The sequence below is a fragment of the Anopheles funestus genome, chromosome 2RL, assembly GCF_943734845.2.
Source record: "Anopheles funestus chromosome 2RL, idAnoFuneDA-416_04, whole genome shotgun sequence".
NCBI lineage: Eukaryota > Metazoa > Arthropoda > Insecta > Diptera > Culicidae > Anopheles > Anopheles funestus.
The window spans coordinates 363,690-385,312 of record NC_064598.1 but is presented as its reverse complement, the minus strand read 5'-3'; the positions used below and the strand labels follow the sequence as shown (position 1 = coordinate 385,312).

Here is a 21,623-nt window from a genome sequence, read left to right as displayed (position 1 = left end):
ATGATGCTACAGCTAGAGATGACGTTTACCGCCGTTGATGGTAGGCATATGCTTGCAAGCAATTACGCGTTTATGCTGCTCATGTATACAGGTCAAATTACAATGGGTTATGTATAAATAGGTAAATCGTCTTTCGGATAACAAAAACAAAAATCATTCCACTTCTTTGTTAATAGTTGCACCTATACCGCATAGCACATTGTTTTTTTTAATTGCATGCATTGATTCCATCAACTTTAAAATTCAATTAATACCGCTTACCAAACTACACTTTCACTTTCTTCATCTTTATGCAGTACTACCCACCCCAATATTGACCCTTCATCGTTTCTACTGTTGCTGTTTGATTTGTGTAGGAATTGACATCATATATGATATATCCCTCATTGGGATGTATTCGTAGGGACAATCAATGTAGAGAAAGATTTAAGCGATAAAGCTGTGTCACGATTAAGGGTGATTAGGGTAAATGTCAGTGTATGTGGCACTAATTCCTATACCTATCATGGCATCCAATTAATTATTGTTCTCTAGGTGCAAGATTGATATATTTATTCTTTTTCCATTACCTCGATACAATACTCCATGCAATCGACAATAGAACATATGGATAAAAACACGATTCGAACTGTCGTCGTTAATAAGCGAATAAAACAATCGAGGGTCAAGAGGCATTCGACGGCACAGTGATAAGCATATCAAATGTTTTAGAATTTCGATTACAATCAATTCATCCGTAGTTCTATAACTAGCGGTATCTAACCGCGTCCTTGCCAAGTGAGGAGAGACTGAAGTTAGTTTATGCTAAAAGTATTGATTCTGAACTCTTTGTATTTGTTTGAGTGTGTTGGTGTGATGCGGTGTTGATAATTAACATCAGAGCCCAGTTGATAATTATCATCACGAGATGGAGAGCAAAAGGTATAAACATTGAATCATTGAACCATACATTATTGCTATAGTTGGTGAGAAAAAAATAGTGCATGGAGTCATAAGGGCGTGGTGGCGACTTATGACGAAACAGACGATTTTACAGCTTGATCTTGTCAGCCAGCGAACAGGAGAGACCGGTACCATCCGGCTCGACATTAAGCGACTTCACCACACCATCCTCCAGCACCATCGAGTAGCGTTTTGATCGTAGTCCACCCAGTGGTGGCAGATCGGCTCCAAGCTCGAGCGCCTTCGTGAATATCGCAGCCGGATCGGCCAGCATGCGCACCTTGCCGCTGGCGTTGTGCTGTTTGCCCCAAGCCGACATTACGAACGGATCGTTCACGGATACACACACGATTTCGGCGGCTCCGTTTGATTTCAGATCTCCAGCTTTGTCAACATATCCGGGCAAGTGAGTCTTGGAACAGCCTGGTGTGAAGGCTCCGGGGACGGCAAACAGGATCACCCTCTTGCCAGAGCACAGATCCGCAATGTTTACCTTATTGGCGGGAGAATCCTCAAACAGGTCGATTGAGGGTATCTTATCTCCTTCCTGGTGTACTCATCGTCGTCATCGTCGTCACGTTGATGGTGCATGAAAAGAGAAAAAAGACACAAGTTAAAATGCTTCGCCAACACAAGGCATAAATCAACTCAAACACAAAGAAACTAACTAACTACGAAGAATATCGATTTATTACAGACCATTTATTACAGATACAAGATACAAGAACCCAAACGAGTGTAATACATCGTCAGGTCCACACTGAAACATTTTCCATAGTGTATAAATGGGACCATCCCTTTTACGCATTAGAATGTTTTTATTGAATTGTTTTGTGGGTGCTGTTTTTACCTTTGATTATACCATTGCTTTTATTTTGTCCCAACAAGGATCCAATCGATATGCTTTCAATTCTTCACGATTCAGTTGAAATTAATAATCCAATTCATCTATTACGTTCGTTCGTTAGTTCGTTTATATAGATACAGGGTCACAATAAAAATTCATTGAATAATTAAATTATCGATTTCATGTTTACCCTTCGAGTAAACAAATTAAAACTTCATGGTCAATTTAATGTCACTTATAAAATTTTCCACTTCGACGATTGACACCACCACCAATTCTTATTTGCTTCTATTCTCGAATGTGTTCTACTCAGTCCTAACTTTTCGAAAACCACTTTACCAGCGCTCAATTCTTTAAGTAGAAAGTTTCATAATGCTATTTAAATGTATCTTTCCGGCATTCCATCTTTGCCAATATTCAACAATACACTGTATAACATTTAATGGAAGAATATGAATGTGACACAAAAAGAAAACAAGCTCTAAAAAACCTATAGTTTTCGATTTCGATAATTTCGATCGAACAAGATAAAGTGAGTTTCGCAAAAATTGTATTTTTCTGCAACGCATTTTATCAAATCACATAGAGAATAGCATAGATACCCAATTTATCTTCTGTACTGCGTTGCAAAACTCAATTGAAAGCCATTCAACAATATTCATTCCACTGTGGTTGTTCGGTGAAAGCTAAGGCATTGATCATCCCTTGCTATCCGACATCTTTCCACACCGCCGGCTACACACTAGAGCGTGAATCAACAAATAGAGTCCTTCTTCAAGCTTTGAAGTTCAACCAGAATTATTTATATGGAGTGGGTAGAACATTGTACATGCCCCTTTTTGGTAGGCATAAAAAGAACACAGCTTAGATCCCATTTACCGATTCAACAACCGGAATGAAGGTTAAACAATCAAAAACTCCAATACATGTATGAGACAGGGAACTGTTGGGTCAAGATACACAAGGTCAAGTTTCTACAGAGTGATTCATCCATTCTCTAAAAACTTTGTGGGGAAAAACAAGTGGGAGTGAAAACAAAAATCAAAAAAGAAAGTAGTTTACAATATTCAACCACACAGGATACGTAGCATAATTTTGTCCCATCAAACCATCAACCCTACATGGTCGAAAGAGTCAGTGGAAATTTAACATCATTCGAACTTGCTTAACGTAGTAGAAAATCGAAACTCCATGAGTGTGATAATGTCTGGTTTGTTCCTTACCATTAGCTACCGTTACCGTTAGAAACATATGCACCATAATAACAAAACCAAAAGAAAAAAAAACAATTTTACAAACGTTCAAAATGCAGGAAAACCAACCTGAAATTGAACAACCACGATCTTAATAGTCTGTTCCTTCTGCTGGTGTTTTCAAGGGTGCAATCTGTCGACAACATTGCCCAAAGTGTGTTCACAAGATGTGTGGCCCCACGCAGTGAGGCGTCATAAACAGCACAAAAAAAATCCAAAACCAAAACGATATCTCACGCAGAGCTTTTTACTCGTTAGTATCGATCGCAGGCGTACGTGCAAATTAAGCGACCATCCTGGTTAGAATGATACCTTTTCATCATTTTCATTCAAGTTATGAGAATACAACAGTGGAATAAAGAAAAATCCCGCTGCTGCTGCTAGAAGAAATATTTACATTGACCTAATGGCAAACCAAACAATAAATAAAGCTTTTGCATCAGTGAGCACTAATGGAAATGCATTCGTTAAGCGATTCGAGCATGGCGTCGCTTAAAGCATATTTAGATGTTTAATTTATATGGATGAAACGGTACAACCATGGGTGACTATGGGGCACTATCAAACAAATAGGGGGTTTCTGCAGTACTGTAATCATATATCTTTAATTGAAAACGTAAAAAGAACATTTAGGTGTTCACTTTAAATCCATAGAACGGGTTATGTTCAACGGATTTTCAATATTTTTGTATATGTTTTGTTGAATATTTAATAAATTATATTAAAATTTTACCAAATCTTTAAATGGAAGCAACAAAATTCGCAGTAACAACACGGATTTAAATTTCGGGTTAAAATGGAAAATAGTTAATTAACGTCCGAAAGTCTAGTTCACGGGCGACTGTTTGTCTCACTAAAATTAACAAACGAATTTAATCCGATTCGATGCAAATTACTACTTTGCCGATGTCCACGTAGCATTATTCGATCGTTTCGAAATCGAATCCGCTTGCCGTTATTTGGACATAGAATACAGTGGTTTCACGCGGATTCAACCCCCGATCTCAAACATTCTATGGCGCTCGTATTGTCGTAAATGCACAGGAAATGCCTGGAGTTGACTAAGCGCGAGTCTGAACACGTTATGTAATTTATGTTTGCCTATAAACACACAATACTGTAACTGTAACTTGTTCTATTTAGTTTGCTTACCTTAATTTGCACCATCTTCGATGAGTGGAATGTAGCAGCAGCGTTCAACAACACGGTACGTCCGCACTGGCTCAGCACAAAGGATTTTTTGACGAAGGCACACGATGAACGCACGAACGAATGCATCGAGTAAACACGCGCGCACACACCCGCAAGCAGAAGCAACAAACCGGAACTGGAAAAGCGTGGATTTATGACGTTGATGAGATAGCACGTGCAGGAAGAGGAGTAGAACCTTGCAATCGTGGGTCCTTATCTGCAAAACTCACACCTGCAGCTTCGGTTCTGTAACGAAGGAAACGATGAGTATATGCGTGTATATAAATATATAGGGACCATCGATGTGCTTCCCCCTAATGGTGGGTATGTGTGTATGCGTATGGTAAAGATTTTACTTTGGAGAGAATCAATGTTAAACAATGTTGCTGTGTAATGCGAACCGGTTCAAGAAATGATCGAGCTTGAGAAGGAATAGCTCGAAGCGGGAGCACTGATTTCCCGTGTTGTTTAAGTGATCAGTATTTACAGATGTTGAAAATGACAAAAGATTTCATGAAAACACTAGATGAACGGCAAAGAGTTAAGTTAAAACGTTGATTAATACTTTATGAAGCCGCGAATGAGACGATTTACATTGCTTTCGATTTCAAACTTTGTTATATAAGGAACATAAATTAAATTCACCTGTTTTTACACCGATTTTTTGTGATTTCCACTAATGTTGCACAACACCTGCACAATATTATTCACGGCAAAACGACTCTTGACAACTGAGCACACTGGGTAACGGCACTGATGGACAACATTTTTATTCAAGTTCCTAGGTAGATTATTATTGCCAAATTTACGGACAGCATTTAGGGGCAGGTTTGTTGTTCTACGGTCTATATATGATTATGCTTTGTTATGCTCAAATATGCAATCAACGTACCGATTTTGTATATGCATACAAACCATCACATTTTCAGACTGTCAATTCGTTAGACCGGTAGCTTTTAGCTGTGTTTTTAAGGTAAACAATTTAACAAAACAGCCGGTACAACTCAAATGTCAACACATTGTTTTCCTTTTTCTTGATCGCTCTCACACATTCTAGAATTTACAACAAAAAGAAAACGTAATACCGACTCTGGAAAAGATTTGGAATTAATGCCATTTGGTCAATGTGAAATTACAAACGGTAAGTTTGAAGCAGGCCAATTTTCCTCCATTAAATGTACAACTTATTACTTTACAATCTATTTTGTCTACCAGATGGATGACACAGAAATACAACTGTGCCCGCGCATCACCACGGTATCGAAGGATGGCCATGCGGAAGACCCCGGCCAGCAAGTGAAATCGAACGCAATCGTGCGGTTTTCGATTGTGCAGAGTACGGTACCCTTCGGCCGTTTAAAGTGCAACACCAATCTCAATATGCCTCCCTCTAACTGGTTAAGCAATTCCGCGAACTCTTACGGGCTGGGACAATTCCTATCACATCAGGCAGGTTTCAGCAGCTTCCGTATGGCTAACATGTTTCCCGATTGCGTTGGAGGAGTGGATGTAGTTTCAGATGCAGAAAACATTAAGCGATTGCTCAAACTGCCGTATTCACGCAAAAGCGTTATCTCAATGATTGTGCATCGCATCGAAAATACGCTGCTGATCGATGAATTTGACGTAGCCAAGTATCTATTATTACAAGAGGAAGCTGATTGGCATTGGTTACGTTCATTCATTTACGAAAACATTCTGAAAAGTCTGAACGATAGCGAGCGCAAATTATTCCTTCATCCAAAAACTCGGGAAGCATTTCAACAGAAGTATCTTACCTCGAAGTTTTTATATCACAGTCTTCAGTCAGGAAAGCAGAACGAAGAAGGGAGAAGCGATGATGTGATTCTAAACGATTGTGCACCGTATACACCACTGCCACTTGCAGGGCCAGTGTTGCCGGAACCAACGAAAGAAGAACATTTTCCCGATGCCCAGCAAACGAATCATATGTTCAATCGCAACGTAATTTGGACATTCGAGGATATACGCATGTTGATTGGTACGGATATGCCCATCTTTGGTGGAGCGAATCGACCATGCATTAGCTTACGGTTACGAGACGAATCAAAGCCGATCAACGTACTGACGGGAATCGATTACTGGTTGGATAACTTGATGTCTAATGTACCAGAGGTGGTCATGTGCTACCATTTAGACGGGATTGTGCAACGTTACGAGTTAATCAAAACGGAAGATCTGCCCAGGTTGGAAAATTCTGAATTTTCTCCACAGCTTATACGCAATGTAGCACAAAACATTTTAGCCTTTTTGAAGGCAAACGTTACAAAGGCAGGACACACTTATTGGCTGTTTAAAGCGCGCAATGATGATGTCGTAAAGCTGTACGATTTAACCACGCTTTGTAAAGCACATGGTGGAGATTCCGCGACAGAAGATGAGACTGATGCAACGTCAAAGGAGAAATTACCTCCAAAGGAAAGTGCTCAAACTGGAGGTGAGGCAGCGGAAGACAATTGTCCCACAAGTAGACCCTCGAGTGGGCAGAATCCTTTCACCGTGCCAGTAGCGATGTTACTTTACACCGTAGCAAGAAACATGAAAAATTCCATTGAAAGTGGAAATTTATCGGCATCGAAGGCGGGAGCTATTCGTACACTGCTAAACAACTGCATCAAACTACTTCCCAAAGAAAAATATCCCCAAATTGTAACATCCTCCCATTATATTCTTTCTGATCTGCATATTCCTGCCGATACGGATCCAGGTAAGAAGTTGGAAGATGATGGAAATTGGGGCACTTTGTCGTGTTGTTAATCTACCCAGCCAATGACTTTTGCAGGTTCACCCAAATTCAACACGACGCTTGAGGACGAGGACGATGAAGCTGCATATCTATGTGGAGAACGTAATTCCACACCGTCAGAGAGCGGGTTGGATGAGACGGAAGACGAGGCACCCACGGTTGATGAGCAGGGAGAGCAACAAGAGCCAACAGGGAATGGAACAAAGCTGGAGGCTGCAATCAAAAGCATCAAAGATACTCTTAAAGAGTATAAGGTAGAGGAGCGGTTGGGCAAACATCACAACTCTCGCCCTGCGCCATTGCTTTGCGAAACCACGGAACGATGTATTATTGCATTGCAGCACATCGTCGATGGATTACAATGCTTGCAGTATTTCGACAGCTATGAGGAGCAGAAGCAACGCGAGAAGGAAAAGCAAGCCGAGCGACAGAAGATCGTACACGAGGAGTCACATCCGAACATGGCGAAATCGGATAACCCTATCCCTCTGCCGTATCAGCCGCTCCGCCCCGAAGCGCGTCCAGTCGATCCAGAGAAGATTATCCCGATGGGTTGGAAACAAACTGGAGAGGCACGTGTGCAGGAAGAGAAAGACTCAGAAGCGAGAAAAGCTGGTAAAAAGCGCGCGAAAGGCAAACACGTGGAAAAGCAACATAAATCGACCAACAGTAAGCAAGTCGAAGGGGGAGATCGCACACAAGAAGTTGATCCACGGGCACTCTTACTTAAAGGGCAGATTGGTGTGATCAAATCGTGGAACGTTCACTTGAAGATTCTGTTGTTTGAGAAAGCCTGTCTAGTTTATGCTACCATGGCTGAGCAGGATTACGCAAAGCAACGATACGGTGCCACTCTTCGGTATCTGTATTCGGCTATCCGTTGTCAGCAGGTTGTAACGAAGTATATCTCCTGTGTTTCCTCACAACGCAGCCTGCTGTTGGGACGCGCTGGCGATTGTTTCTTTCAATTGGTCAAAGATTGGAATCGCATCGGCGAACATCTGGGACAGTTCTCCGAAGAGCATCACCTCGATCAGTTGATAATGGAGGAACTCGTGAAGGATATTGGCAGCGAGGTGGAAAACACACTTCCGGTTCCAACGGAAAACATGGAACAGTTGATGATTACTAGCTGCAGTTGTTATGAGACGGCTATCGGTGGAGCGTCAATCGACTCACAGGAAGAATTACGACGTCGCCTTGGAAGTGTTCGGAATGAGTTAGGTGTGAAGTACATGCACTGGGCACAGGAAGAGTATCAAAAGTATTGGGACGTGGAAAACCCGGATGCTGAGGCAACAGAGTCGAAGGAACCGTTGTATCAACTGTTAACGAAAAAATCATATGATTCACTTAAGAAAGGTGTCACATTGTTTGAAGAAGTTGACGACACGACGAACCTCGCTTTTCTGCTTTGTAACATGGGACGGTTTATGCGTTTTCGGGCTCATATCCATTTGGTGGGCGAACGGTAAGACCCGCGCAACTGAATACATTTAACTGTTTCGTTCTTTTGTTTTCTAAATTTGATTCATTTTTTAAATTTTCTATTTGTAGCCCAAACAATGTGAATGTTCAGAAAAAGTTCTACCACGAAGCCTTTGGCTACTACCAGCATGCTCTAAGTACACTTGGCACACGAAAGGAAAATCCGGAACTGTGGTCACTCGTCACATGGGAGCTATCGACCGCCACATTTAACTTAGCAAAACAACTCCAAGATCACAACGTGATTTCAGTAGACGAACAAGGAGGACAAACACAATCACAGGAAGAAATCGAACAGGAAGTAGTCGATATGCTTCAGCGGGCGCTAAAATTGTGCGATCAAGACAACAGTGGACCGAAACAGGTGTTGTACTCCTTCCGAGCTGGGCTCATACACCACAGGTAGGTTTTGCATGAATAATTCACCTTGCTAGGAACCTTATTTTTTACATTGCTTGCGTCTATCATAGGATTGCATCGTATCATCACATGTCTTATCGCTATACGGTGGACGAACATCGTCGCAAAACGTGCTTGCGACTCACAAAACTGCACTACGAAAAGGCGTCGAGTATTTTCGAAAACCTCTCGGAACCTCAAGAATTTTTACAGATCCAAATGGAACGTATCGCTCTACAAGAGTACCAGTGCGAACAGGCTATGACATCGACCGCTAAAACGCATCATCTGTTAGTTGCTTTGGCCCTGTGCAAGCAAGCATATCCTCTAATACAGCATATTGCCAGTGTGAAGCCGCATGCTTTTGACGATTCACTGAGCGACATGTCGTCCGCTGGAACCAGTGACAGAGCTGGTGGTTATGAGGAGCTTCAGAAACTTTTGATGCTATTTGAAAAACGGCTTCAAGTGATACTGCTAACACTCACGAAGCTTTCGCTACAAGGTACGGGAAACTTTAAGGAACAGGCAGCCAGCCATTATAAAGCCTTATACGCGTTAGCATTGCAGAAACGTCCAACCATGCTAGCGGAAGATACTTCGAAATTCAAGGGTGATGAGACAGGCACATTGATTAAAGAGTATGCCTTGCATCTGTCTAACGTTTTGCGTCAAGTATGTGATCTGAATCGCCAACATGAGGCAGCGTCGCGATAAACCCCTAGGGGGAGTATACTTAAATTGTTATGAATGAAACGCTTTTATCTTTGTCACATGTTGAACTATGATTCATATTTGCGTTTGGTTTTTTTTATAGAAATAAACTCTTGATTATCCCTTTAAACCCAACCTCGATCGTATATAACGTCATGAATTCGTACTTGGTGACCTAGTTTGTTATGGTATGCTGTCTTCATTTGCGCTACCGCAACAATTCTAAAAACAATAGCTAATAATTGTTGACAAAAATAGGTTTATGACTCGAGCGAATGGGCGAATAGAATTAAACACGACAACAAATCGTTTATCAAGCCGTGAGTATAAAAAGCTGTATACGAATCTGTCGGCAAGTCGCGAATTTCTGTCGTCTTGTAATGCATTGGCGCGATGTCTGTTTCTAACACATGTGGATGTAGATTTTTTTTCGATGACAACTTTTGTGTATTTCAACTAGAAAAACAAACACGTTCTTTTAATTTGATTGCTATTATACACACAGCCTTTTTGTGACAGTCTGAATTGGGTAAATTATTAATAGCGTATGACGCTTTGCATAAGAAAGCAATATTTACAAGTATTTATCATACAGTAACTCTAAGATTCTGCTGGCAGGAAGGAGCACAAGAACACTTAGTTTATCTTTGGTGCAGTTCATGACCTTTGGCAATGATCTTGACAAATGTTGACCTTTTGTCGACAAATGTTCAGGTTCATGACCATATTCTAGGATACCTTACCAGCGATATTCACACCAAAATATTACATGGGACATCTCAATGTCGAACGAATAACTTTTTCTTCTGAATTCCTTCAACGAAAGGGAACTAGCCATTGTCGAGCATCTGAAAAGGGAGGACGAGGGACTAAGATAATCTACCATACTCTGGCTAGCTATTTTTATTTATATTCAATGTTGACGGTTTGAACCATTCGGGAGCGTCGGATTTTAACCGAGGAATGACGGCTTGATAATATTTGGTAAAATTGGCTTTCATCCCCACCACAAAACAAACGTTGAGTTGGCCCGCATATGCCCAGACATTTAAAGGAACTCTTTCCCACGGACAGTTGCATCGGATCTTTCAACCGATACACATAGCAAAAAGCGACTACAAGTTCCAATACACTCGTGGACAGTTTGGTATTACCTTTGCAGTGAATACATCGTCCGTTGAAAGAAACAATTAGAACCGACATGGGCAAAGGTAAAGGTAGCGGTTCCGGTGGTGGTGGTGGTAGCCAGGGTAGTAGTGGTGTAAGTAGAGTTCAAGGCATTGAAACATTTAGTCATGTGGCCAAATTCGAGGTACTCTAGTTCGGACATTGTTTCAGAAAAAAGGTCCTGCAGGTGGTGGTTCCGCCAAAGGTGGAAATGACGCTAAAAGTGGTGCTGGCGGTAAAGCAGGAGACAAGGGAGGAAAGAAGGGTGGTAAAAAGTGATGGTTCGTTTGATCCATTTCTCGGACAACCGATCACCCCGACGTACTTCCGGAAGCGATAGCAACAGCGGATTAGGGCGACCAGCGAAAGCGATAACAAACCATTCGAATGTGATCTGGACTGTAACTATTTGAGCGTTTACTGATGTATTTATTGTTGGTTTTTCCTACATTTTTACAACTCATACGGCGAATACTTCGGCTAATCAAACAAAATGACAAAAAGCAATTAAAAAAAAAACAATGAAAACAGAGTACTATAAATAATAGAAACATAACAAATCCGCTGTTGTAGTATTTTACATCTCTTTCGCTATTCAACCACATACTCCATTCTTGATCCCATTTCTCCAATGAATCATTCAGTAAAATTAACCAAACCACTATGTTTAACTTTAAGGTTGTTTAATATTGTTTTTCTTGCGATTTAGTGCACATTTAAACATTCAACGGAAATAAAATAAACAAGCAATTATAATTACTATCATGTTGAAATAATAGCAAAAAATTGCAATTTTCTTTCTATTACATTTTCCGATTAAGCTCTAACTTTCTGCCGTTGTTGTCTGACTATCCAAGTCACTGCTCATCGAAACCAATCCTTGTCCAAACCGAAGAAAGCGGCAGCACCTTTCGCGTAATGTTGCGCTGTACCCGCCGATGTAGTTTCTTTACTGGTGGATTGTTTTAAAGTCCCACTACCACTACTGAATGCGCCCTTTCCTATCTCGCCATCACCGGATGTTATATGTTTCTGATTCTGTAACAAGAAATAAGACGTATAAATTTGGTGTATTGGTCTTTCAACCTGCATCGGTTTAATTTTAGAAGCATTTCTTCATGCACGTTTGCGGACAGGTTTGGCAGCGAGTCAACACGGCAAACTAAATCAACACTGTAATTTAATTGTTATTTGAAGGAGCTTTGTAAAACCTTAAATATGCTCACACAGCGAAAGTGTTAGTGAAAACGTTTAACTGTTAAAAGGCACAAAATATTCATATTGCAAAAAAACTAAGTTTCATTCACACGCTAAAAACCTTGACCTTAGAGTACGTAACCTTGGAACGAGATGACCTAAGCTAAGACGAAAGAACAAAAGACTGAAATAAAAATAATCGTCTTAGGGTACGGATAACGGCCATTGATCTGGGATATTTAATTGCACCTTGATTATTGGACATATTTAACACAAATGCATACCTTAGCACTGTAGGTTTCGCTTCGCAGTGATGTACTTAACCCAATCATGTGCATCGTCGATGCAGCAGTGTCTTTGCTAACGACCGGTAGTAGCGGGAACCACATCATGCTCAAACTGTTAGAACTGACTACAAGGATGTTGGGGTTTTTGTCCAACGATGTTGAACCGCACGTGTCTATCTCTGTTCCAGTGCCCAAAATCGAGACCAGTTGCTCGCTGTGACAGATGAGTGAGCCAAGGAAGTGTTGTAACTTCAAAGCGGACCGCTTAACATTCGCATTCAGGTGCGCATAAAATACGTCGAAATCGAACGGGTCGATGTGAAATTTGAAGCGGCCGATTAGTTCATTGAAGCTCTCGTTTAGTTGCTTTTGTTCGCGGCCAATCAGCATGAGTTGCAGGAATCGTAGATCGAGATAAAATTGTAAGGCCACGGTTTGATTCTGCTTGACGAACTCATCTTCGGCTAGAGCAGCGTAGTGGTGCAACAGTAAACCTGCAAGCCGTTCCACTATGTCCAACATAATTGGGTGCGGAATGGTTTGTGGAACGGCTTCGTTCAGCAGTTCGTGCACATGATGCAGAAATTTCTGTACCGGAAAGCTCGGTTGCGAGGGCACACGGATTTGAGATTTAATTAGTTGATCATGTTCATCATTCTCTTCGATTGTGACCGTCTCCCAGACTGGAAAATCGTTCAACATCGTACCGTACCCAATAGCAACCGGCAGTGATGGCCAATGGTGCTGGAATAGTTCCACCCACAGTGTCCAACATTTCAGGCTTTCGTCCTCCAGCAATCCGGCTACTTTTGCCCATCGCTCTGGATCCTCCTCAGATACTACCATGCTAGACGATGATTTTTTTCCTGTTTGCCAGCTTTCAGACAGATAGATCGTCGTTGGTATAAAGCACTCTCGCAGCGCCGGACACAGTTCCCGCACAGCTATGAGAAACCTGGCCATCAATGCATACCGTTCTACAGTGGGTTCAAACTGGGCTGATTTGATGGCAGTTATCAGCTCTGCTACTCCTTCTACACAGCATTGTCGAAAGTATGCGAGCATTGCATCAACTTCGGACCGACTGGAGGACGAAAGGAATGATTCCACATCACGCGTTAACGCTTGTAATCGTCCATTTAGTGAATCGCTAAGTGAAACTAACTCAGGCGGGTAACCTCTGGTCTTCATCAGCAGCTTGCGATTGGACGGAATGGATCGATCCAGCGCGGTCTTCAGATTCATCGGAACATCGTCGAGGGATTCCTTCCAGACAAACCCCTTCAAGTCGGTTGGTTTTTGGACCAATAAATTCAACATATCCGAGCATGTTTTGTGTACTGTTTCCGACCATGTCGATTTTATAATGATTTGCATACGATCGTTTAGCAGCCGCTGGTAGAATGTTGTATAAAAATCTGTTCCTTCTGGTAAACCTAGCTTGCAAGTAATGGTGCTCCAGTGGGTAGGTTTTTCCGAGGTAATTGCTTGCATTTTAATTTCGTGTAACATTTTAATAGAAGGAACCAAACTAACCAAGCGCCTTAAATGACTAGCAATGGCTGTTTCGATGCTATCCAGAAACGTTGCAACGGCAACACGAACTTTCTCTTCCTCCAATGTAATCCGTTCCAAACGTGGTCGGAATTTTGCAATCATTTCCGGTATCATTTGCATAATCATAGGATCTTCCGATCGTATTAGCCCTATCGTTGAGGCTGCATTATCTCCTGTAATCTGCTGCAACTCTCGTTGAAAGCCACCAACGCCATCGTCCGCTGTTTGGTCATCCATGAAACACTCATAAAACAACCGCACTGTACCAGTCAGTAACTTAAGACTTGCAAACAATTTATCCTTTACCTTCCCATATACGGTTTCGTTTTCATTTAGCACGTCAAGGAAAGCTTTTGAGCGTCGTTCCGTGAACATGGAGAGCGTTTGCTCCACGGGACATGATTCTAACAGTAGCCAACTTGCTAAGCTCTTGGAAGCCACAGAAACAGAAAGCTCCTCACGTCCCAGCGATTCGCGACACGCGGCCTCAATTGTGAAAAAAAATTGACTTAGCACTTGCCACTGTTTGCCAGCCACAGGAAATTTACGCATAGTTTCCCGTTCATTGTCCAAGCTGAGGCCCGTCGAGATGTGACGTGCAAAGGTGAACAGTTGCGTAGCGACGAAGTAATCTTCCTTATCGATACGGCTCCAAATCATCTCGGGCAAACTGGTTAGAAGTTTTATCTGTACAATTACACCGTGGAAGTTATGATCACGGTGTTTTTTCTGCATGCGCAGGTAGTCAGTTCCGGTACGAAAACCAATCAAATTGTGATCGTTCAGCTGCTGGCAGCGAACCGTAATGCGATCAATATTGCCTATTATCGAACCAGCCGTTTCTTTCATGTCACCAATCGTATCGGCAGCTTTCAGCAAATCACGGTAACGTTCACTATACGTCGGAAAGATATCATAGAAAGTAAGCTAACACCACAAAGTTTATTCTTTCGGTGGCCAACATACCCAACCATCGTTCGTAGTTCTTCACGCTTTAGCTCAATTTCATTCAGCAGCCGTTTATGTACCAGGTCAATTTCGGCAACATTGTGCTGCTTAAACAGTTGATCTACATCGATATGCAATAAATCAACACTTTTGGCCATTTTGGCGTAATTCTTCTAATCTTATCCGGTCGTCACTAGGAGGAACGTCTTTCCAATTGCCAACTCGTCACTACTGTCTGTGATGAACAGCGTTAGCACAACAAACACGCCACTGACATTGCCCTTCAGTAGACCAAGGTTTGTAGGGTGTGCAATAAAAGTATAAATATTAAAAAAGTAATATGTACATAGGTACCTATTCGTATCTGTTGTTGGAAATCATGGCTTTGCCAATTGTTTGTATTTAAAACTCACGACATGCTCGCGATGCAATGAATTATGATGGTTGCCAGGTAACTGCGAGTCATCGAGATAAGATAGGAATGATGCGGACATTTTCTTTTCTTTTATGCAAAAAATGCAACTAGATGACTTCAAGTGAGAAGGATTATATTTCATGCCATGAAGAGGTTTTCAAGAGCAGCAACCGGCCAGATGATTCTCGAGTATATCACTTAATCGTGCAAATGCCGATAACCTTTGCCGAATGCGCTTCATCGAACAGACTATCTACAAGGAATTGGCCAAGGTCGAGTTTCGAAATGGATCTGGAATGGCCGGGCGATTTGTCATATGCGGTGGCAAACTTTGCCTGTGGTTCATCGGCAATGTGGGGAGGTAATACGGCCCGGTACTCCAAATCGCAGCCTTTCACCATCTCAAGCATACGTCGGTGCTCGCCGTTGATGTTAACAAAAATCGCAGGCACCTTATCAGGTTCCATGAAGAGAAACGACGACAGACATACAGAAAATATCTTCAGCGAAGCTTCCTTCATGGCAGTGATAATGTTCGCCATGCCGTCCGACATTGCCGTGGTTGGTTTGAGATCGTTGCGTGTTCCGAGCACCACGCAAACCAAATCCTGACCAGCAATGGCCTTCGTCACGTCTTCCAAGTTCGTTACATCACCCTTTACGAGTTCGACCTTTTGTTTGAAATCTATTGGAACAGTCGTTTCACTGCGCACCAGCAATCGAACGGTTAAACCTTTTAATTTAATTAATTGTAAATGCAAATTAGTTTCCTGTCTACAACACACCCTAGTGTTTATGATTCTTACCCTTTTGCAGTGCGTATCGTACTGCGCATTGACCGGTCATACCGGTGCCGCCGAAAAACACAATTTTCTGCATCTTTTCACTAAAACGACTTCTAACAAACTAAACAATGGCAATCGTTGCGATGTATGTACTGAATTGTTGCAGGCGTGTGGTAAAAGAGCTATTTATTATCACTCGCTGTCCGGTCAGCACTATGAAAACACACTTTAAGTGCAGGTTGGACCATCGTTCATGGAATTTTTATGGAAGCAATTTGACAGTTGTGAAATTGATTTTGTTCGTCTGTCAGACACCGCTTAAACTGTAGTCTTTTCTTCAGAGCCGGTCAGATCGTTGTGTAGTATAGCCGTTCTAATTGTTAAAAAATGTCTGACTACGAGAAATTAGAACAAGCATTGGTGCAACTTATACAGTGCTCCAAGGATGCAGATAGTGAAGCTATTGATGAGAAGTGCTTGACGTCGTCACCATCCAACGTACTGGGAAGAACAAATACGCTGAAGGTGGTAACACAGGCAACCGACAAGCTGACTGAGTCGCTGGGCATTTTGCATGAGTTCGAAATGCTGATGCACGATAAAACTGGTAAAATACCAAGAATGTCCTTTGCGAAAGTCTTGCCTCATACATATTTTTCTTTTCTTCAGCTTCACTGCACATCATCTCCAACGAGCTAGTGCTAAACGCTTTGCTCCTTCACGAGCAAAAAAGCGAACTGGTGGAACTTCGGAAAAAATTAAAAGACATATCTGGTAAATGGTACCAGTCAACGGAAGCGACAGCCAAAATCGTGGAAAACCTCCATGCGGCAATAAATGAAGTTTAATCAATAATACCTTCGGGTTGACTATTTTATTGACACATCCGAATGCATGCAACAGTACAGACGTGCGCGCTTGTTTGCCTGAAGTAAATGTCTGCTTATTTCAAAACGGGATTTAGCTGTTCTCGTCTTCACTGTCGAAAGGTATAAGATATAAAAAGGCTTTTCTACAACGTGCTATCTGATACAATTTCTCTTACGCTATATATAATGTGTACTCCTTCTATACCTACTTCCACCCATTTTTACGCTGCGACACTACCAATCGAAAACTCTGCATCTTCTACAAATATGCTAACTAATATAATACATTTAGTCTGCTACAACGATTGCTTCCACCTATTGCCGGGCATTCGACCGCAGAAAGAGTTTCATCACTTGCACAAGTTAATTGCAGTAAAACGGGGTCTATACCTTGCCAATAGCTGCACTGCGCTTGTTTTTCTAACAAGCTTAAGAAAAGGAAAGCGGGGAAATGCTATCCTGCATCAGCGTGATGCACAAAGTTTGAATTTATCATTACCTATGACGATGGTTCATCCTCGCTTTAACACATAAGTAGTAACACAGTCATTAATTTGAAATGGGAACTGAAACAATCATCCTGCCAAGTCGACTACTTGTTCTTCAGTGCCATGGTACGATGCGTAACTCGACCGCACAGCAGTCCGATGATAAAGATGATGCCGATGAAGCTGCACAATACGATCAAAAAGTAATGTTTTGAAGGTGATGCAACCACTTGGTCGTACAGTTGATGGAAGCTTTCCGCTGGTGGAACAAACTGAAACAGAAACCAAACAGAATTGTGGTTAGTCTGAATGCGTAGGATAAACCCCCAACGGCAGCAGCAGTAGGTACTCACCGCGGCAGCATTTTGGAACATTTCCAATCGAATTAGCAGCTTGTTTTTGCAATCATCTTCCAGTGCTTTGCTTTCACCTTGCAGAATCCCTTCTAAACATTTTAATACTGAAATGGAAAATGGAAACCGGGCGATCAACATTGAAGAACATTCTTTCTATGATGCATTTGGTAGCAAATCCACACTTACAGCGTCCATTGCCACTTTGGATGTGAGAGCAGTATTTTAGCAAATCGACCGAACAAGCTCGCTGGAGCAGCGGATCGGCGTAAATGTCCGCTTTACCTTCCTGAATTAACTCGGCCACCTCCACTTTGCACGCCCGATTTATCAATTTCTTATCAATGAAAGCTTGCTTCAGACACTCTTCGACCACTCCATGATCCTCGTTCGTGTCGGTCTCGGACACGGACTTGCACAGTACCTGTATTTCATCGTGACACACGCTCTGGAGGAGGGGATTGAGCTTATAATTCAAGGCTCGCTCGTGTAACACTTCCGTCATTTGTTTCTCACACTCTGGCAACAGTTTACCCTCTCGAAAACGAATCTTCAAACAGTCGATCACTTTCCCATTCAGCTCCTCGTTCTGCTTGGCATTGCGTATGATGGGCGTGCAGTATTCTGCAATATTTTTCGAGCATGCAGCCTGCAATGCGGGATTGAATCGGTAGTCAAGATTCTGCTCGATCATCCGATTCACCACCACCAGATGGCACCGGTCATCAAACAACGATTCATCCTTGTGTAGCTTTAAGCAGTGCAGCATTTTGGAGAGTTCTGTATCATGGCAGTACTGTCGAATCATGCCTTTACAGGTGTTGAGCAGTGTATAGTCGGTCGCACTGTCCGTTAGTTCGGACTTTTTAATCGAAAATAGCTGATGATGACACGCCTCCGTCAGATCACCGTGGTGAGTTTGCAAACATTCCAGTACCTGTTATTTGAGAAGAAGATTATAGCGTTAGCTCCGACTGGTTAGATGCCATCTTCCGTGATAATTTAGAACTTAGAAGCATTCCAATTAGAAACCTAGCAATAGAGAATGATGGGTAATGGAAAGCAGGACAGAAACAAAAGGACGAGATAAATGCGGTCACACTTGCATTGTTTGTATTCACCTGTCCCGAGCCGTGCGGTATTTGTGGGCAGTGGCGCACAATGTCTTCTTTGCAGGCGGTTTTCAGCTTCGGATCAAAGTCGATGTTTTCACGTTGCTGATACAGCTGCGCTCGCACCTGTTGCCGACACTCTTTTGGGATGGAATGTTTCGCTTCCTTGATCGTATCGTTGCGCATTACCTCGCTGAGGCATGTTACCACCTCGTACTTGGTAGTGCATTTGCTGCAAAACCGAGACACATGCAACCGACAGGCTTCTTTAAATTTGTACGTAAAGTGAAAGCTTTTCAATGAGATGATTTGAAAATGCTCGACCGCCGCACGGCACTTGACGTCTTCGCGCATGTCAGGCAAATTCTTCGCACCAATTAGACATTCCATCATTTCGCCCTCGTCGCGACCAGTTTTCAGCACAGTCGCACAATGGTTTTCCATCGCATCGGCACACACCGACATAATGATCGGGTTCAGCTCAACATGGGCTGCTTCCTCTTCCGTGTACCGGGAAACGGCCGTTTTGCATGCTTCCTGTAATTTCTCAAGATTATCCTGTAAACACTGCATCTCTTCCCCTTTGCCCGTTTTATCGAAGCAAAAGTATGCGAGATCGTCCAAACACTGATCCTCCACTTCCGGTATTAAATCGACGGTTTTAGCTCGTTGGCGCATAACACGTTTAACCTCCTGCAGGCATTCCGGTTTAAGGTGCATTTCCTCCTTTTCCGGGTAGGCGTACCGATGCAGACAAGGCAATATTAGTGGACCACGTTCCGGATCCATTTGTGCCGTGTCGAGATCGGCCCATGTCTTTTTCGCTTTACAGAACCGGATAGCATCCTCCTTACAGTTGCTGTTAAAACAATAAAACGAACGGAAATTAAAACGCATACACAACGTTATCGATTGCAATTGTGATCTTACCGGTAAAGCTGTGGATCTAATTTAAAGTCTCTTGCCACAAAGTATTGTATCTGCAGCAGTGCCGATTCACATTCCACGTTCATGTAGTTTGTGCCAAGTTTCTCCATCAGGCAAGACATTACTCTCGCGTCGCCTCCATCGGTATCGGAACAAGCCACATCCACTACGGGCTTGCAGGCCTTCCGCAGTACGGGATCCACGCGCCAATCTTCACCTACATCCGTCACCTTGACAAGTGTTTCTAGTGCACGGAGACACATGTCGGTGACACGACGTTCCTTTTTTTTCTTCAGCCGTGCGTGCTCCATGAGACAGTGGATCGTTTTGCCTCCGGCGTCCAAATTGCTGCAAAATTTTTCGATATCATTTTCACACCCGGTCAAAATTTCGGGCGACAGTTTGTAATCCGTCAGCAACATTCTACGATGATCGTTAATTTCTGCCACACACTCCGGCATCAGTTTGGTGCTGTTCTTTTGTACCGCTTCAAGACATAATAAAATCTGTGCCAACCTAACGTCTTTATCATCGGACACACCTCGCCGGCACCGGTACGTTTTAATATCTTCCTTGCAGGCCCTTGTAAGGCCTCGCGATACTTTGTAATCGTGTACCACGAGTCGGTCACGGCGGAGCAGCTGTTGCTGACAGTTTTTCGACATATCCGGATCGTTTCGGTGTTTCACAAGACATTTCAGCAACTGTGGAGATCCAGGTGATAGGGACTGGCAGAAACGGAACGCATCATTCGAACAGGCAACGTCCAGTTGTCGATCGAGCGTAAAGTCTTCCGATTGGACTTCGGACAGGTGCAACACCTCACGTTTGCACTCCTCGTTCAGACTGTCCAGTGAGCTCTGCAAACAGGCTACAGTTTCGCCCTGGGACATTTTTTCACGTTCGCTGCCAGCTGCAACACGCCCACAACCCAACGCTTCAACGTCACGCGTACAGTGCGTAAGAAAGTGCTGTATAAAACGGTAATCGGAGAAGGCAACCCATTCCAGACGTTTAATGTAACTGATGCAACCATTACCTTTCGCATCGTTCCGATGGTCGATAATACAAGACAAAAACTGCCCAGGTTCCTGGCTTTGAGAGCAGGGGAACTGCAGAAAGTCCTTTGGACATCCTTTCTGAATCATGCGTTTTAGGTTGGCATCGTCCATCAGCGCGGTCGTATGCAGCCAGATTAAATGCTGACAATCCGGTTCGAGGCTGTCGATCTGTTCCGGGTGCAGCGACTGAACGCATTCCAGTGCCTTGATATCTTCCGCGGCCAACACACTCTTTGTGCAGAGCGTTTTAAGCTGAGAGCACGCTTCCTGATCGATTAGCTTCACCGGTCCAGACACTGGCACACCCGCCGCTTGGCATTGTATGGCAATTGTAGCAATAAACACCGCCAATACAATTGTTAGTGTAGTAAACGTATACATTTTAATTGCTTTCTGCATCTCTGGCAAGCTATCGTTGTTACACAAGGGTAAGTGACGAGATACAAACAGACCAATTGACACGACCGTGTATTTTTTACGCGTAATTACCAGCTCCGGCAATGGTTTACGATGGCTGTTCTGAACATAATCATAACCAATCTGCAATTCTGTGATGGAGTATGTCTATGGAATTCTATGCACCGGGGATGGCATGTACACTTGCTCACAGTGTTTACTGTTACGAAAGTTGGCCACAATCGGATAGATGATTAAGCTGCACAGACGTGTCAGTTGCGTGTATTTATTTATTCTTATCGTATCTTGCGATGAGGTTCTTCTGCAGAAAAAGCATTCCGAGTTCATTGACAGTTCTGGCGGCATTTTGCAGGGCGCTTTTTCCCGGATGTCCTGCATGCAACAGATGAAAAGAGTTGATTTTGAAAATGGACGAGAATTCGCTTAATTCATACACAGC

At 42.7% G+C, this 21,623-nt stretch overlaps 6 protein-coding genes across 10 annotated transcripts; 2 read left to right on the top strand and 4 right to left on the bottom strand.

Moving 5' to 3' along the window:
- Positions 1-162: 162 nt before the first annotated feature.
- Positions 163-5,009, bottom strand: LOC125760445 (peroxiredoxin-5, mitochondrial). The gene is made up of 3 exons (XM_049420586.1): positions 4,879-5,009; positions 4,195-4,479; positions 163-1,489 (listed from the first exon to the last, which is right to left on the bottom strand). The coding sequence occupies exons 2-3, from the start codon at positions 4,318-4,320 to the stop codon at positions 1,031-1,033; spliced, it is 585 nt and encodes a 194-aa protein (XP_049276543.1). The 5' UTR covers positions 4,321-4,479; positions 4,879-5,009; the 3' UTR covers positions 163-1,030.
- Positions 5,010-5,259: 250 nt separating this feature from the next.
- Positions 5,260-11,530, top strand: LOC125760421 (erythroid differentiation-related factor 1). Of its 2 annotated transcripts, none has more exons than XM_049420547.1 (6): positions 5,260-5,374; positions 5,449-6,961; positions 7,037-8,471; positions 8,558-8,890; positions 8,959-10,862; positions 10,947-11,530. In XM_049420547.1, the coding sequence occupies exons 2-5, from the start codon at positions 5,449-5,451 to the stop codon at positions 9,602-9,604; spliced, it is 3,927 nt and encodes a 1,308-aa protein (XP_049276504.1). In that variant the 5' UTR covers positions 5,260-5,374; the 3' UTR covers positions 9,605-10,862; positions 10,947-11,530. The 2 variants fall into 2 exon arrangements, with proteins under 2 accessions (XP_049276504.1, XP_049276503.1); XM_049420546.1 differs by having other exon boundaries at positions 10,940-11,530.
- On the bottom strand, positions 11,435-15,173 carry LOC125760426 (conserved oligomeric Golgi complex subunit 1). Of its 3 annotated transcripts, none has more exons than XM_049420563.1 (4): positions 14,776-15,173; positions 12,250-14,704; positions 12,093-12,149; positions 11,694-11,806 (listed from the first exon to the last, which is right to left on the bottom strand). In XM_049420563.1, exons 1-3 carry the CDS (start codon positions 14,913-14,915, stop codon positions 12,129-12,131), a joined length of 2,616 nt encoding a protein of 871 aa, XP_049276520.1. In that variant the 5' UTR covers positions 14,916-15,173; the 3' UTR covers positions 11,694-11,806; positions 12,093-12,128. The 3 variants fall into 3 exon arrangements, with proteins under 3 accessions (XP_049276519.1, XP_049276520.1, XP_049276521.1); XM_049420564.1 differs by having other exon boundaries at positions 11,701-11,806; positions 12,108-12,149; XM_049420562.1 differs by lacking the exon at positions 12,093-12,149 and having other exon boundaries at positions 11,435-11,806.
- Positions 15,174-15,288: 115 nt separating this feature from the next.
- Positions 15,289-16,184, bottom strand: LOC125760443 (flavin reductase (NADPH)). The gene is made up of 2 exons (XM_049420584.1): positions 15,979-16,184; positions 15,289-15,905 (listed from the first exon to the last, which is right to left on the bottom strand). Exons 1-2 carry the CDS (start codon positions 16,049-16,051, stop codon positions 15,367-15,369), a joined length of 612 nt encoding a protein of 203 aa, XP_049276541.1. The 5' UTR covers positions 16,052-16,184; the 3' UTR covers positions 15,289-15,366.
- A 47-nt stretch (positions 16,185-16,231) lies between these two features.
- On the top strand, positions 16,232-16,812 carry LOC125760449 (uncharacterized). Its single transcript, XM_049420589.1, has 2 exons — positions 16,232-16,564; positions 16,627-16,812. Exons 1-2 carry the CDS (start codon positions 16,345-16,347, stop codon positions 16,803-16,805), a joined length of 399 nt encoding a protein of 132 aa, XP_049276546.1. The 5' UTR covers positions 16,232-16,344; the 3' UTR covers positions 16,806-16,812.
- A 4-nt stretch (positions 16,813-16,816) lies between these two features.
- On the bottom strand, positions 16,817-21,488 carry LOC125760424 (Golgi apparatus protein 1). 2 transcript variants are annotated; one of them, XM_049420556.1, is made up of 5 exons: positions 19,710-21,488; positions 18,774-19,638; positions 17,857-18,604; positions 17,668-17,774; positions 16,817-17,586 (listed from the first exon to the last, which is right to left on the bottom strand). In XM_049420556.1, the coding sequence occupies exons 1-5, from the start codon at positions 21,164-21,166 to the stop codon at positions 17,419-17,421; spliced, it is 3,345 nt and encodes a 1,114-aa protein (XP_049276513.1). In that variant the 5' UTR covers positions 21,167-21,488; the 3' UTR covers positions 16,817-17,418. The 2 variants fall into 2 exon arrangements, with proteins under 2 accessions (XP_049276513.1, XP_049276514.1); XM_049420557.1 differs by having other exon boundaries at positions 18,789-19,638; positions 19,710-21,486.
- Positions 21,489-21,623: the final 135 nt, after the last annotated feature.